Raw genomic sequence first — 14,326 nt, 5'->3', positions numbered from 1 at the left:
GATGAATGTTAGGAGAGAGTAAAGCTCTCCAAATATAAGTCTAGATTAATGGTAATCCTATACCTGTAATTAAAAAAAAAACCCAAACAAAAAACCCCCACTCACTTCTTCCCAGTTATATTATGTGGCTTTTGAGAGTGAGAAATGCAGTGATTTTCTCCCTTTAGATTAGATTATTGTTTTATCATTGAAACTAGCCAATTAATTCAAGGTCAGTACCACAGTTGGAAAAATAAAATGTCACAGAATATGTAACACCTTGTAGCAGGCTGACTAATGAAACATCGCAGTGCTTCTGTGAGATAAGGTATTGTTAAGTTCATCTTACAGATGGCTTTAGATGTTCGTTCCAAGACTTAGATGTCAAGAAGTCTACTAATCCTAAAATCAGGTCAATTTGTTTTTACTTTATTTGGACTTTTAAGTGAATATAAGCTGCTCTTATAAACATTTAAAAGTCTCATCATGTATCTTATGCTGAGTTATATCCATAATACAAATACTTTTCTGAACAATAAAGGTTTCTGAACTTTCAAAATACATCTATTCTCATAGGAAGGCATAGAACTGGCTTATTTAAGAAATGACTTAGAGTGAAGCTTAGCAAATACCTCCTGATCAAAGTGTGGAAAATGAATGCAGTAAGGGATATATGGATCAAATTTTTCATTGCTAATTCTGGATGTGTCTTATAAGTGGACAGAACACACACATGCTCACACACACTTATTTTTGTTTGATGAAATAAGGAAGAGACTTTGTTATACCTGAAGCTGTGTTATGGTCAAAGTATATACCATAAGATGGTAAGGATCCATAAAGTCTTGCTGAAGTCATTCGGAAATGACATTGCTAACTATCTTGCAGGATCCTTCTCTAAATATGCTGAAAGATACAATCCTGAAGACTTCCTTTCACCAAGTAGAGGGTTCTTCCTGACTGTGATATCTTACCATAATTATTTGTGGTAGTGTTACATTGATTCTTCCTTAACTGCTTATTTTGTGTCTTTATAACATATTTTTTTCTTCTTGCTGAGAAGAGGCTTAAGCAAGACCTGAAGAGCCTCCATTCATTTGCTCTTGAGCTTTCAAAAGACTTTCAGCGTCAAAGCAAAACTTACATTTACCAAGTTTTGACAGCAGTCCAAGGGATACAGCTGCAAAATGAAGCAATGCAAAGTAAGGCTCATTGCACTTAAATTTCAAACATCTAACATCAACAATGTCATTGTTAAATGTTACTAACATTAAAAGGTTGAGTTTGATTTTTAAGAAACGTGTCACTGAAATTGTAGCACTTGTTTTTTGTTTGACATTAGATCATCAAGGAGTTCTGAAGCGTTAGAGTACAAATAAGTCTGCAGAGGTTATGACTGATAATTTGGATTTAGCTTTTGTGTTGATTGCAGCTCCTGCTAGACTGCTGCTGAGTTGGCTCAGCTGTAACATTCTTAATCTGAAGTTCTCAGGCTTGTTATCTTGACTATTTTAGAATAGCTGAATAAAGAGTGTGTTGCTTTAGCTGAAATTTGTCTGCTTTTGACTGTACCAGAAAAGGACTCAGGTCATGTGTACGTATAAAACAGACCCTGCAGTGCACTGGTGCTCTCTGCCCTCATCACTGAGGACTAAGTACATTGATCCTACACCTGGATCTCTTGGCATGGATCTCTGCACCTGCTTTCAAATATCCTTGATTCTGGTGGAGCTCCTACCAGGCCTGAGAAGCATATGACACATGCGGAGCTTAAATTGTTGGAAGCTTAGCAGCCTGATGAACTCACAACAAATACACAAATTTATAATCAGAGTCCCTGGGTGATGCTCTGATATCCATGTGTTGCCATTTAAAAGGTACATTTTTCTCCTGCTTTACTTTTTGGTTGAAATATTTAATTTTGGGACTGCTTTGATTCCTATGGGATTACTCATGTCAATAGCAACAAACCCTATTCTCAGTGATGGGTGTTTGCAGAACTTGTCCCTGTATGTTATGTACTAAGTTATGGTTAAAATTGATTTGATTACTGTATTATCCATGTAGAGAAAATGCTTAATCAAGTTGTCTTTGAAACGGAAAAAAACAAAGTAGAAAATTAACCCTAGTTAAAGTGAATGTTTCCCTTATTGAAGTAGGGGGCTAAATGAACAGATAGGAGGTTGGATTTGGCACTTGAGCTGTTGTGGTGTAAATAAATAGTAAGTATTCCTTATGAGGCCTTGCAAATTCCTCGACTGTTCTCAATTTGTCCTTTGTGGTGCATTGTTCTATGAAATCATAACCAGGAGAAGCTTCCTTGCCTATAACAAAATAGTGTGTTGGTACTTAGGTGGATGACTTATGTTTTTAATTGGGCCATTTTTCAGTTCTCTGTCAAATGTTTTAGATGAAGATTCTGTTGTTAAGGTTAAATATAACAGTCAGAATTGCCATCCTTAAATTACATATAATCTTTTGTAAACAGAAAGCCCAAAGTATGTATTCTAGAGACAATATATGTTATCAGTTTAATCCTAAAATAGAGATTGAAAATGAGGGAGAGAATTATAGAAGAAACATTCAAGTAGGTTAATTTCAAGGCTGTAGTTGGCATGCAGCAAACTATAAAACTTTCCTGTAATAACTGAGTAGTCCCTTGCTTAGAAATATTTATTCACAGTGTGAAAACCAGCCTATTGCCATCTTTCCCACTGAAATTTAAATAGTAGTAATTCATAAGAGAGAGAAGTACCCATTCTTTTGTTATAGGCCTGTTTCCCTCATAAACAAAGCTGCTATCATTTTAGCAAAAATACTGGCCACCTGACTGCAAATGATGCTGCTGAGGCAGATGCAGTAGTTCCGTAGAGTTTTGGAAGGGTAGGAATTTCTAAAAATTTAAGATGACTTTTTAGATTGCTTCACTACACAGGTCTTATCAGAAAGAGGAAACGACAGTATCTGTGCATGCAGAACGTATTTTCAGAGAGGGGAAACCGCTGTTCTCACTGCTTGGCAAAGTGGCGGGTGCTAAGGAGCAAAATCCGTCCAAGTGAATATATGACAGAGGAGTTGCTGCAGGTTACTGACACATTTTGTGAAAGCTGCTGCAGCCCAGTGACTTAGATATCCTTTGTGGTTCCAGGACACTTTCTCTCTGGGGTGGAGAAGAGGAAAAATTGGGTAAGGAGCTTATTTCCCACTTTGCTCTTATGCTGGCACCTATGTGCTGTGCTCCTCTTGGAGAAAGCTGAGCTCTGCACTGTGCTGATGACTTGTATTTGTGGAATGTGAACTACCATCATCTTTTACCCTCAACTCGACAGCAGAGTCTGACCAGCTCAGCTGCCTTTGGAAAGCCTTTCCTTCTTAGTGTAGAGTAGGGGGGGAGGATGAGAGGGACCTTGGATCCAGCAACACAAATATTGCAGCAGCCCAAAGTATAATGTTATAGCCCAGGATATAAAACACAGCTGAATTCAAAAGAAGTTTTGGAATTAAGTCTATTACATCATAGCTGCTTATCCTAGAAGGCATGGTCAGATTGACCTCCTTTTTAAACTGGAATCTAGTATGGAAAGAAACATTAAAACCCCCAGGGAACTATGGGGACAGCTACACATCCATATCTGAGCTATGCTGTGGCTGTGCTACGTTATGCTGTTCCTGTTGTTCATGTCCCTGTCATGGACCTTTCCATTATGCTGGTATAACTGTTTGTGTGACTGCAGAAAAAACAGATCAGGGAGCTGATGCGGGACAGAAATTACTCAGTAAGAAGGATTGCTTTTAGACCTCCACGTGACCGTGGAAGCAGTTGTGCAAGCGCAGCAGAAGGTCTGGTGCAGCACCGAACGGGAGGGGATGAAAAGCTCCTTAACCAGGACCGTCAATTAAAGAAACATTACAATCCCGAACGTGTTTGCAAGCCATCACTCTTCTACAACTGTTAGTCCCATTATTGATGAAGTTCCTAACTGCGCTCAGTGATGTTTAAACAGAAAAATCAGCATTCCCCTCTCCCAGAAAGGTTCTGTATAGGTCAATGAGATGGGCAAAGCGTGAGGGAAAGGGATGTCTATAATGGCTGCAGGCATGTAGTGACTACTTCTCTTGAATAATGAAGAGTGCGTTAGTAGTATTTTAAAACAGATGCACCCAGTGGCTGCCCCTAGGTTATGGATGAAAATGTAACTTCTGAATAGCTTGCAGCTGATGCCAAGCGAACACTAGGAAAATGTTAAATAAGTGTCTATAACTATATAGCTCTACTTTCAGAAAAATTAAAAGGTCAGAAATAAGTTATGCGTTAGGAAACTTGCTCTGTGGAGCTTCTATTCAAGAAGTTTTTCTGTGCTGCACATAAAGCTTTACAGAAGATGGACGTTAAAACTGATGGTTCACTCTTACAAATATCAAAATACCATCTGCTAAATGCGACAACTTGACTCATTTTCTAGAGCTTGCAGTCTTTCACCTGTCTGCTCATAAGCCCTGGTGTCAAATTAGGAAGCCCCAAGGCTGATTTCTGTTTTCACAGTCATCTTCACCATAGGAAGGCTAGTTAGAAAAAAAAAAAAAAAAAAAAGAGTAATCAGGGCCTAAGTTAACTGAAACTGGATCTATAATGTCCAGTAGGCTTCTCAGAGTCCTGATGAAGAGACCACTTAAATTTTGAAAAAACTAGTAATTTTTTTTTACTTTCAAGACTAGAAGAATGGAAGAGTACCCTTGTCACCTATTGCTTTACAGCTTGTTCAAGAGACTTCAAGAACTGAAAGTGTGTGTACGCAAATTTATAAATGAAGATGCTTATTATGGAGATTACTTAAATAATCAATGGATTCCAACCTCATATTTTGAAAAATACTGTATGATTAGGGGTCAGTGACTGTAAGAGTCACTTTTGACAATTTATTGTAACATATTTGCATGTGATTCTCCAAACCAAGACATAACTAGTGTTACTCCACATACACGATGCAAGAAAAGGATTTTTCTTAGCGAAACTCCTCGACTTTGATTCCCCAGCTATTAACATCGTGTTTCCCCTGCATGCATGCACTTGTGGAGGAACATTATGAGCTGGGGGTGAACAGCGTGGGTATTACAGAAATAAGATCTGAGAAATCTCTAGTGTAGACAAATGTCCCTTGAAGTTATCTGATTTTTAGTCTATACCAGAGAGCATAAATCATATGTGTGACATGCTGAGATTTTAAGTCTGTTCCTTTCTTTGTAAGGTAGCACGTACTGAGGCTGGTGGCCATCCTGCTAACTCAGCTCTTGAGACCATGGTTTTGACTGCTTGATGCTCTGTGTCTTCAAACTGCTCACTAATTGCTGGGGAGATTGATTTCCCACTGGGGTTCCTAAAAGCTTGCTTTTTACACAGGTTTACAGTCACATGTGCCTTCTGGGCTGTATGTTTGTTTTAGGCCTGCTCAGTGTTAATGTAATTGGGCTGAAATAAAACCATTTGTGAAGTTAGAAGGCTTTTATAATGACTCATATTGCTTTCCTCAGTTTTGTGATGGAGATTCCCTGGGGTTCAAAAGATCAATCTTTTTTATGAAATCCTACCCATGAAGCGAATGCACCTATCTTAAAGGGGAACCTTATAGCTCTTTTACAGGATTATTAGCACGGTAAATGCGTCTGAGGATAAATGATAGGTTAGCTTCTTGTAGAGTTAGCTGGCATGAATCTAATAATCTGCAAATATGGCATGAGCCTTGCAAGTGACAGCCCCATCCAGAAGCAGGTTGCTTCAAGTTTAGGTTTCAGGCTTCACTGACAGATAACATTAGTCTAACTAAACTGACACATTTGAACTGCCTTTAAATATCTTGTATTTTTGATTGTTTTTCAAGATTTCACATGTATACCTGTGGTAATTATCTGTAACTTCACATAGCCATTTCATAGCAAGAAGTATGGTGGGATTTTTCACAGGTGTCTAGTAAATCAGGAACTAACCCTCCTAATTAAAGTTTGGTAGAAGTTAAAAAGGTTTATGCTTGTATTTCATGAGGTGCTACTGGAAAATTAATTTTGTAAAGTCACAGAGTTTAGTTCTTTGAAACAGCTTTCTTCTAGTGTTTCAGATAAAAGTTTTTGATCTGGAGCAGTCTCTACAAGAGGTGACAGAGAGATATGAGAAAGAAAAACAAAAGAGGAGAGCTCTACATAACAGCTTAGTTGTAAGTATATTTAATGACAGAACATTTTCTTATTTTGTTGTAATTATGCCCATAATTTCCTCACCGATAAAACTAATGAATATATTTTTCATGGATATATCACCTCCCCCAGCTGCCTATATATGATGCATTTCTTTGCTGAGGCACATTTGTCTTAGAATAAACCCCACCCCATTCTTTTTACACAAGCATCTTCCAAAAGCACTCGTGCAACATATTGCCCTAAGGAGTATCATCCATTTTGAATAGTGGACAAAACTTCGGTTTCTTCATCCTCTTCTCTAAATTTGCAGCTTCTGAAATTGTTTTAGAATTCTTAAAATGATCAACTTGAAATTGCAAAATGGTCATCTTTTATTTTTCCAGATATGTCTAGCTGTATCCTGCTCAGCCATTAGTGATGGTTCATTTGGGATTATTTTTTTCTTTTTTGTATTTTAGCTTTACTCTGCCTCCCCACCTGCCCAAATGACTAGTTTTGGGTTGCCTGATTCAGGACGTGATTTTTAGAAACACAAGCTGCCTTCAAACAAAATTCTTTTAAGTTTTTCTGCCTGGGAAAATGAAGCTCGCTCTTTGTTAAAAAGTACTTACTACTTACCTTCCCAACTCTGCCTTGTGTTGCAGTTTACTGCAAGGATGTTTGCCAAGGCAGTGAGGAGTTAATGCCAGTGGTCACTAGTCATCACAGGCAAGCTGTTTTCACTAATACAAAACGAGAAGAACTGATCACCAACAAAAAGGAAGGAAAAACACCAGGTTAGATAAACTGAAGTCTGAAACAGCCTGCAGAGAAAAATCAGTTACTGGCTTTTTAGTCATGTATGAACACACGGTGGAGAGGAAAAGGTACAAAATGTTTCATATTCCACATCTTCCTCAGGGCTGGTGGAAGAGAAATGGAGTGTGTAATCTTGTCTATTGAGTTAATATAGGTGTCGGAAGAAGCTCAAGTAGAGAGGAAGGAGACTGAAGAGGGAAAAATGGCTCAGATTGAAAGCCTTTTTTTGTCCATATAGACTGGAGAGGGCTACACCATTCCAGAGCTCTAAAGAGCTCATACTTCCTCAAGTACTTTCTCCTAACTTCTCAAAGCAAATGATATTGATACTGTTTTTCTCTCCACAGAGTCTAAGGCTGTGATGTTGTAAACACCTGCTTTCTTAAACACGTTCATGTCTGCTTTACAAATTCCAGTGTATTTGTCCTCTCCAGTAGTTTGTGTTAAATACATCTTAATATTCTAACCCTAGGAACTGAGAGGAAATATCAGAGTCCACTGCAGGATCCGACCATTACTACCTTTTGATACTGCTGCTGGACATTCGATATCACAAGATAGGTAACTTACTTTGGCTGTGTTAGATCTTAGCTGACTCATAATTAATATACAGAGAAAACAATAGTTATATGTATCTAAGAACAACTGTGTTCTTGATTTTTCTGGTTTTATGTGTGAGGAGACGATGATGGTATAAAAACTAATTGCTGTTTCCTTTTCTTTGTCCTGCTGAATTGGCTTTAGCTAATCTCATCCCCTTGTCTAAAAGTATGTCCACCTGAATAGAAAGCCGTAGCTGTTCTGCCAAGCCAGGATTATGCCTGGCTTGGCAGAAGTAACACAGCTGCAATCAGTTTAGAGTATATTCGCTATCCTACACAAATTCTGGGATACAGTAATGTAATAACTGTCAGAAGTCGTGGGTAGAGAAACACACTCAGCATTACATTTGTTTTGTAATGCTATAGAACAGATTTGCTGTCAGCCAAACACTGGTAATTCTATTTCAGTGTAATTTGGCTCTGCATCCCTAATTTATAATACACTTACTGTAACTGAAGTGTCAAAACATTCCAAGATCCAAAAGGAAAAGAGGGATTAAATGCAAGTATGTGCTATAACAAGCTGAATTCTCTATAGATGACTAACATAAAAGAAGGTAGGGATTGAAACATAAACAAAGAAAGAAGGGGAAAACTAGGTGGGTGGCTAGAAACCAGTAACATTATCATTTCCTCTATCAGTAAATAACTGATTTGGGGCTTTATTTTACTTTTGTTGGCTGGTAATTCTGAAAGAGTACATTCAGTGTTTTAAAGTTTATTAATTTTTGGCAAATCTTTAAAAAAATACAGAATTTTTTTAATTAAAGCAACATCAAAACCAGCAGACAAGAAATTCCATGGAGCCTGAAGGGGAAACTTGCATTAGCCTGTGCTTGATATACCTGGGAAGGAACCCACTCACTGTTTTTGTTGCTGTATGGAATAGTGCAATCAGGTGCTGAATTGCAGTGTAAAACAGGATGGACTGGGCCAAACAAAAAATCATTGAGACTAACTTTTCTTAATATATCAAAAAGTAATTTAAATAAAACTTTGTTGTAAAACTAAGGACTGATTCTCAAAACACTTACACACATGAATGAATTTATACACCTCAGCAATCCGAATCAGTTTTTGGACTAGTAATGGATGCAAGGTCAGGGACAAATACCTAAAAAGAGGGTGGTTTTCACTTTAATATTCTAAAGTGAAAGCCTCTTGTTATAAGCTCATGTTACAATCTCAAAATAATAGAATGGCTTGCATGTGAATTAGCCTTAATTGGAGTTGTTCCAAATTTCTTTTTTTAAGCAGACTGTTTTGCTTGATTGCACTTTAATTTGTTTTTTATTCACAGTTAACTGTGGTGTTAGTATGTACATCGGGTACAATAATAATGGCAATTCTGAAAGGTACTCTTCAGTCAATGTGTAGTTCACAGACATATTGAGCATTGACTTTCCTCAGCTAAATGGAACACTTATGCTTTGAAAGGTACCTTTTTTCCCCCCTATTGGTGGCAAATAATTGGTGTTTTTCTTACAGGCAAAGAAACATTTCAGAAAAAGTCGCATATGCAGCTGATGATGTGAGTATTTGACAGTGAAATTCAAAAGCACATTCACAGATACTAGGAAGGAGAAACAAGAGGGACATGTGAACCATGGGTTTTAAAAAAATGAGGTACTTTCTTGTCAGTTGGTGCCCAGCTTTGATCACCCATGGGTGCAATAGCAGGTGATTTGTGCTATTTTCATCCTGACTCTTTGTAGTAGTAATACCTTGGAGCTTCTGCTGGTGCAGCCATCCATGAACCAGAGGTTGTGTGTTTGCAGTAGTCAAACTGCTGCAGACTTCCTGCAGTCAGTCCCTTTGAGCCAATTGTATTTGCTGTAACTATTTTCTAAAATTATGTCAGGCTTTTTTCATTTTATTATTGCAATACAACTAATGCATTAGGAGAGAAATATGGTATCTCATGAACCACAACAGCCTATGTGGTACTGCAGTCAAGCATGTTAAAGTGTCCTGGCTTAGATCCATCAGAGGAAGGAGAGTAAGCATTGAGGTTGCAAATCCAGATGACATTCCAGCATTAATTGAGGCCATAACCAAGATATAAAATTTTAAAAGGCACAGTAGTGTGAGCTAAGGTCAAAGTATTAACTTGGGTTTTAGTTTTCTTAGCTGCCACAGTTCTTAGTTGGCTGCTCACTGTTACTTACATGGTGATTAGCCAAGTTCTCTTCTATAGTATGGTGCTTAAAATATTGCTGAAGTGACCTACAGTATGTTATGCATTTAAATCTCCCAAATTATAGCTTCATTAGGCAGATCTCACTTGCATAAAGTGGATACTGAGAGAGAGATATATATGCAATTAGGAAACTAATGGAGCACATGAAGAGTCAGCTAAGAAAGAGTAAATATGTCAGGACATAAAAAACAGGGATCTGTAATGGTAAACATAGTATTCTGGATGCCATGACCCATTTATTGTACTATAAAATGCCACAACCATTTCTGACCTGTTAAATTTTATTGCATAAAGATAAAATTAGATAATATTTAGGTTTGGGATTATTTCATATAGATATCTGATGTATTACAATATCTATATGTTTACAGGCAAAGCAGTGTCTGCTTACTTATGCCAATTTATGAATTTTAGTTTGTATGAAACAGTGACCCGGTAACCCTCAATATGCTAACCTGTTCTCATATTTAAAAGTCCTTATGAAATATTCCAGGAAAATAAATGCATGCATGAACTTGATTGTAAAATGAAATTTGCAAGATACTAACTTCCTGTTTTTGGAAAACACGACATTGACTTCAAATGTTTTATTGGTTTGCCTTGACATTTATTTGGTTAAAATGCTGTCTAGTTTTGATCAAACACCTTAAGTCTTTGTGTTAGTTTCTTAATACGAATTTTTTTTTTAAAGAAAATATTTTTCATTAAAGTATCCAAGTTCATGAGGGAGGATAAAACTACAACTGACTTTTTACAAAAAGCAGTCGATTCAGACTAATCTAACAAAAGTAAAGGAAAACAATGTTTATTGCCTGCTTATTTTGCTTTTAACAACTGAAGGTCTTATGCTTGTGGCTAGGATAAATATGCAATTTTCAGATAAAATTATGGGGCTTGGTTTGTTATTGAGCTTTTAGTTGCAACACAGTCAAAGCTCATATTTCTGGAAAGAAGTTAACCATTTTCCAGACAAGTATTTATGATTTAAAGGAAATTTTAGATCAAGGTGAAGGAAGACTATATGTGATAGAGGTGCTGAGTTTATTAGTTTTGCTTTTTAGATCATGGCTGTCTTTCCAGATTTTTCTCTGAAAATATATGTATAACATAACCAGGCAGTTATCTGCCATGATTGTTTTAGAGGTAATGTGCGTTAGAAAGCAGAGCTGCATTTGAGAACCAGAGTCACAACACAGTCCAGCATACATATCGGAAACTATGGTTGGATCTTCTGGACAAGCTTCAGCTTGACATTGTTCCTGGATTGGACTGGAGCTCTAGTAATATGCTGATCTGTCTCATCGATGCTACAACTTTGTCATGCTGTAACTAGAATAGGGAAAACATCTGTCTCGTAGAGAAAGACCACAACAGAAATCACCGTATAAAGTAGCTTTGCTTCGCCTCTGTCGGAAGCTTTGTTAAGACTTCCTTCAAACTGTCTGTAGATAGGCAGAACTGACACTTGGACAGAATGGTTGTGTATCTTTTTGTGAGATTGAGACTACATGAATTCCATTTAGTCTTTGAGTGTTTTTTCTTTTGTTTATTTAGAGATTCATATCATTCTTCAAAAGACACGTGATCTTTTCTATAATATTGCTTATCTTGTCTAGAGAACCATTATTCTGATTCTAAGTCTAAAAAAGGCTTAGGATTTTACTGAATGTAGAGAAGAGTATTTCATTTCAGTTTTTGAGCTACTTTAAGATTTTTGAAGTTTTCTTTTTGCTTTCCTGTGTATGCCCAGCTCCTCAGCATAACAGTAACAACTGTCTGAGCCTTTCTCCTGAAGCTTGTTGTGCAATAATGGTGGAGAGTGAGTACACACTACACATCAGGTTGAACTACTTCACATAGATTAGGACACTGAGCAGTGTCAGTATTGTCGCTACCAGAGAAAGTGAGTAGATGAGGTACTGAATGCTCGGACTCATCTTGGTGGTGACAGGACAAGGAGAAATGGATGCAAACTGACATACAGGAAATTCAGCTTAAGCAGGAGAAGAAGCTGTGAGGGTAGTCAGACAGTGGAACAGGTTGCCCAGAGAGGATGTGGACTCTCCATCTTTGGAGATACTCAAAACCTGACTGGACACGGTCCTGGGCAACCTGCTGTAGCTGACCCTGCTCTGAGCAGGGGGTTGGTCTTGACAATCTCTCCAAGTCCCTTCCCACCTCAGCCATTCTGTGATTCTGGTCTAGGATCCCATCTGCTGCTTTTCTATAATTTCGTCCATCTCTGGCAGTGTGTGCTGTGTGCGCTAGTGAATATAGGTGTCATGTTTTTCCAGAGGGAAAGTCATTCACCTAAGATCAAATTAAACTTCAAATATGTTTGTCTGTCTCCACAACTACATAGGCACCTGAGGCACCTGCCCTAGCCTAATACCTGCAGTGATGTTTGAATCCAACTTCCTTTGGCACAGAGAAAAGAAACTGGCTGCCTCTACATGATTAATTCCTTTCAAATCATTTTGAGAAGGTTTTCACTTGTGAGTAGTTGAGAAAAAGGGGATGGCAAAGAGGCTGCTCTGAATATCAGGGAAGGTGCAAGATTCTGTCATTTCTTCAAGGTAGGACTGGGAAAACATGAATTAACACAGCCAAGACCCTCCTTTTCTTGGAAGATAATTTTGTAATGGATCAGATGGATGTAGCTATAGCAGTTGGAGACGTTATCGCTCCCCAGTTGCTTATCACCATCCCCAGCTAGAGGTTTCTTCCCCTGGTGCTTACCCAGTGTGGGAAATCCTTCAAGCTGTCTGTGTCAGCCTCAGTGCTATGTCAGCCAGTTGCACTGAAGTTGACAGTGAAACACGAGGAGCAGTCACAGTCTCCCTTGCATTGGCTCTGCTGTGGAGCGGTAGTCTTGGGAAAGGGGGCATAGCCTTCAGCAGATACGCAGTAACAAGCGATAAGAAATTATAATTACCACAGCTGGATTCTGTGATCATGTCTATATCCACGATTCCATGTAACTGATTTAAAACTATTTCTCTGCCTTACTGAATTTCACTTACTGAACTGCTCCCTAGGCTTGGGGAGTCAGGCTTGGGTGTCAGGACAGATTGTGTGTATTTATGAAGTATCCTTTTGTCATTTCCATGATTCATATTGCCCTGAAAGAACTCAGACTGGGAGTATTCTGTGACTCTGGGGTGAAAATAAGGTTCTTCAGTGTTCATGTGAGACAGCTGTATGGATTTCATAAGCACTATTGACAGGGAAACCTGACGAGATACTGTAGGCCAGCAGCCGTGGTGGATATGTTAGGCCATACTGATCTCCTGAGAAAGGAAGGTCATTACAAATGCTCGTATGAAACTTCTGCCTATTAACAATTCTTCTGTTTCTATGTTATGCAAATAGAGATTTTTCTGTCCCATTTCTCACCTTAGGGAAAGCTGTTCTGCAGGTAAATTTGATATCTGAATCAGAAATGTGTTCCATAACTCTATATCCTTTTCTTTTTTTGTTCTTTTTTTTCTTTTTTCTTCTTTCCTTTTTTTTTTTTCTTCTTCCAGAGCCTGTTGGTTACTGATCCTATTAGAATTTCTGTGTCAGGCCATTTTGTAGCAAAGTGTTGTGCTCACATCTGTACTGCTGCTAGATTTGCCAGTACTGGGATGGGTACCATAGCTCATTCTGTAGAGTAAGTGTTGTCATCATTAGGTTGATAATGATACATTGGCCTTCTCCAGAGAGGAAGAAATACTTGTAAACTGTAAACAAGAAATTTGATTTTTAGTAGCTATTTGCATGCTGGACATACTGTTATGCAATCGTTATTTGCTCAGCTCTTTACGACTTCAGTCTGTGTCAATACTCGTTTGAAGGCCATTAGTTCAGCACTCCAAGCTACTTGTCTGAAGCACAGTAGGAATTTCAGTACTCCCATCAAATGCCGTAATGTAACCGCAGGTTCGTAAGCTAGGAAACCTCCTTGAATTAGATGAAGTATTTTGTGTGCTAGTGAGCTTCCACACAAATTGTTGTAAACCCCCACATTTTTTTTCTTTACTTTTCTCTGCAATTAAGCAACGTATGCCATGAGGAGCGGAAGGGCACACAAGTTGCTACGTAAGGCATGCCAGACTGCTGTGATTACACTCTGGTAATAATTAAAGAGCTGCTTACATATCTGTCAGACTTATAAAACTACTGTATAATCCATCTGGAAAGTGGATTCCACTAAAAACTTGTGGAATTCTAGCAATTGTGCTAGTGCAGCTCTTTCTCACAGTTGTGGACTAGCATGTTATTCTATGACGTGCATCTTCTGCTCAGTTCTAGGCACAAATACATATGAAATCAGTCTGAAAAGGCACTGTGAAAACTGGCCCTATAATAAAAAAAGGGCTCTCTTTGCCATTTTTTCTACCTGTAGTGGCAGTTAGGGAGGCTAGGTTTACTTGCTTGTGGCTTTCTAGGCACATAAAAAGTTCAGGTAAGGGTTTGGATCTTTCTCGTGAACTTAAGTGCGCATAGTTTGTGTTGGTTGTTCTTTAATAATCTGAATGTGCTTTGAGATCCCTTCTCGTGGTCTCGCTAGTTC

The 14,326-nt window shown here is 38.2% G+C and overlaps 1 protein-coding gene across 1 annotated transcript in view; it reads left to right on the top strand.

Moving 5' to 3' along the window:
- The window catches only part of KIF25 (kinesin family member 25), a 42,992-nt gene that overhangs the window by 6,245 nt on the left and 22,421 nt on the right, over window positions 1-14,326 (top strand). Inside the window, exons 4-7 of the mRNA XM_050895100.1 lie at window positions 1,043-1,181; window positions 6,082-6,185; window positions 7,439-7,527; window positions 9,057-9,099. Of these exons, the coding sequence (XP_050751057.1) occupies window positions 1,043-1,181; window positions 6,082-6,185; window positions 7,439-7,527; window positions 9,057-9,099 (375 nt within the window). The remainder of the gene's footprint in view (window positions 1-1,042; window positions 1,182-6,081; window positions 6,186-7,438; window positions 7,528-9,056; window positions 9,100-14,326) is intronic.

Source organism: Gymnogyps californianus, chromosome 3, assembly GCF_018139145.2.
Source record: "Gymnogyps californianus isolate 813 chromosome 3, ASM1813914v2, whole genome shotgun sequence".
Taxonomy (NCBI): Eukaryota; Metazoa; Chordata; class Aves; order Accipitriformes; family Cathartidae; genus Gymnogyps; species Gymnogyps californianus.
The sequence above is the reverse complement of the archived record's forward strand: the minus strand, read 5'-3'. Positions and strand labels throughout refer to the sequence as shown.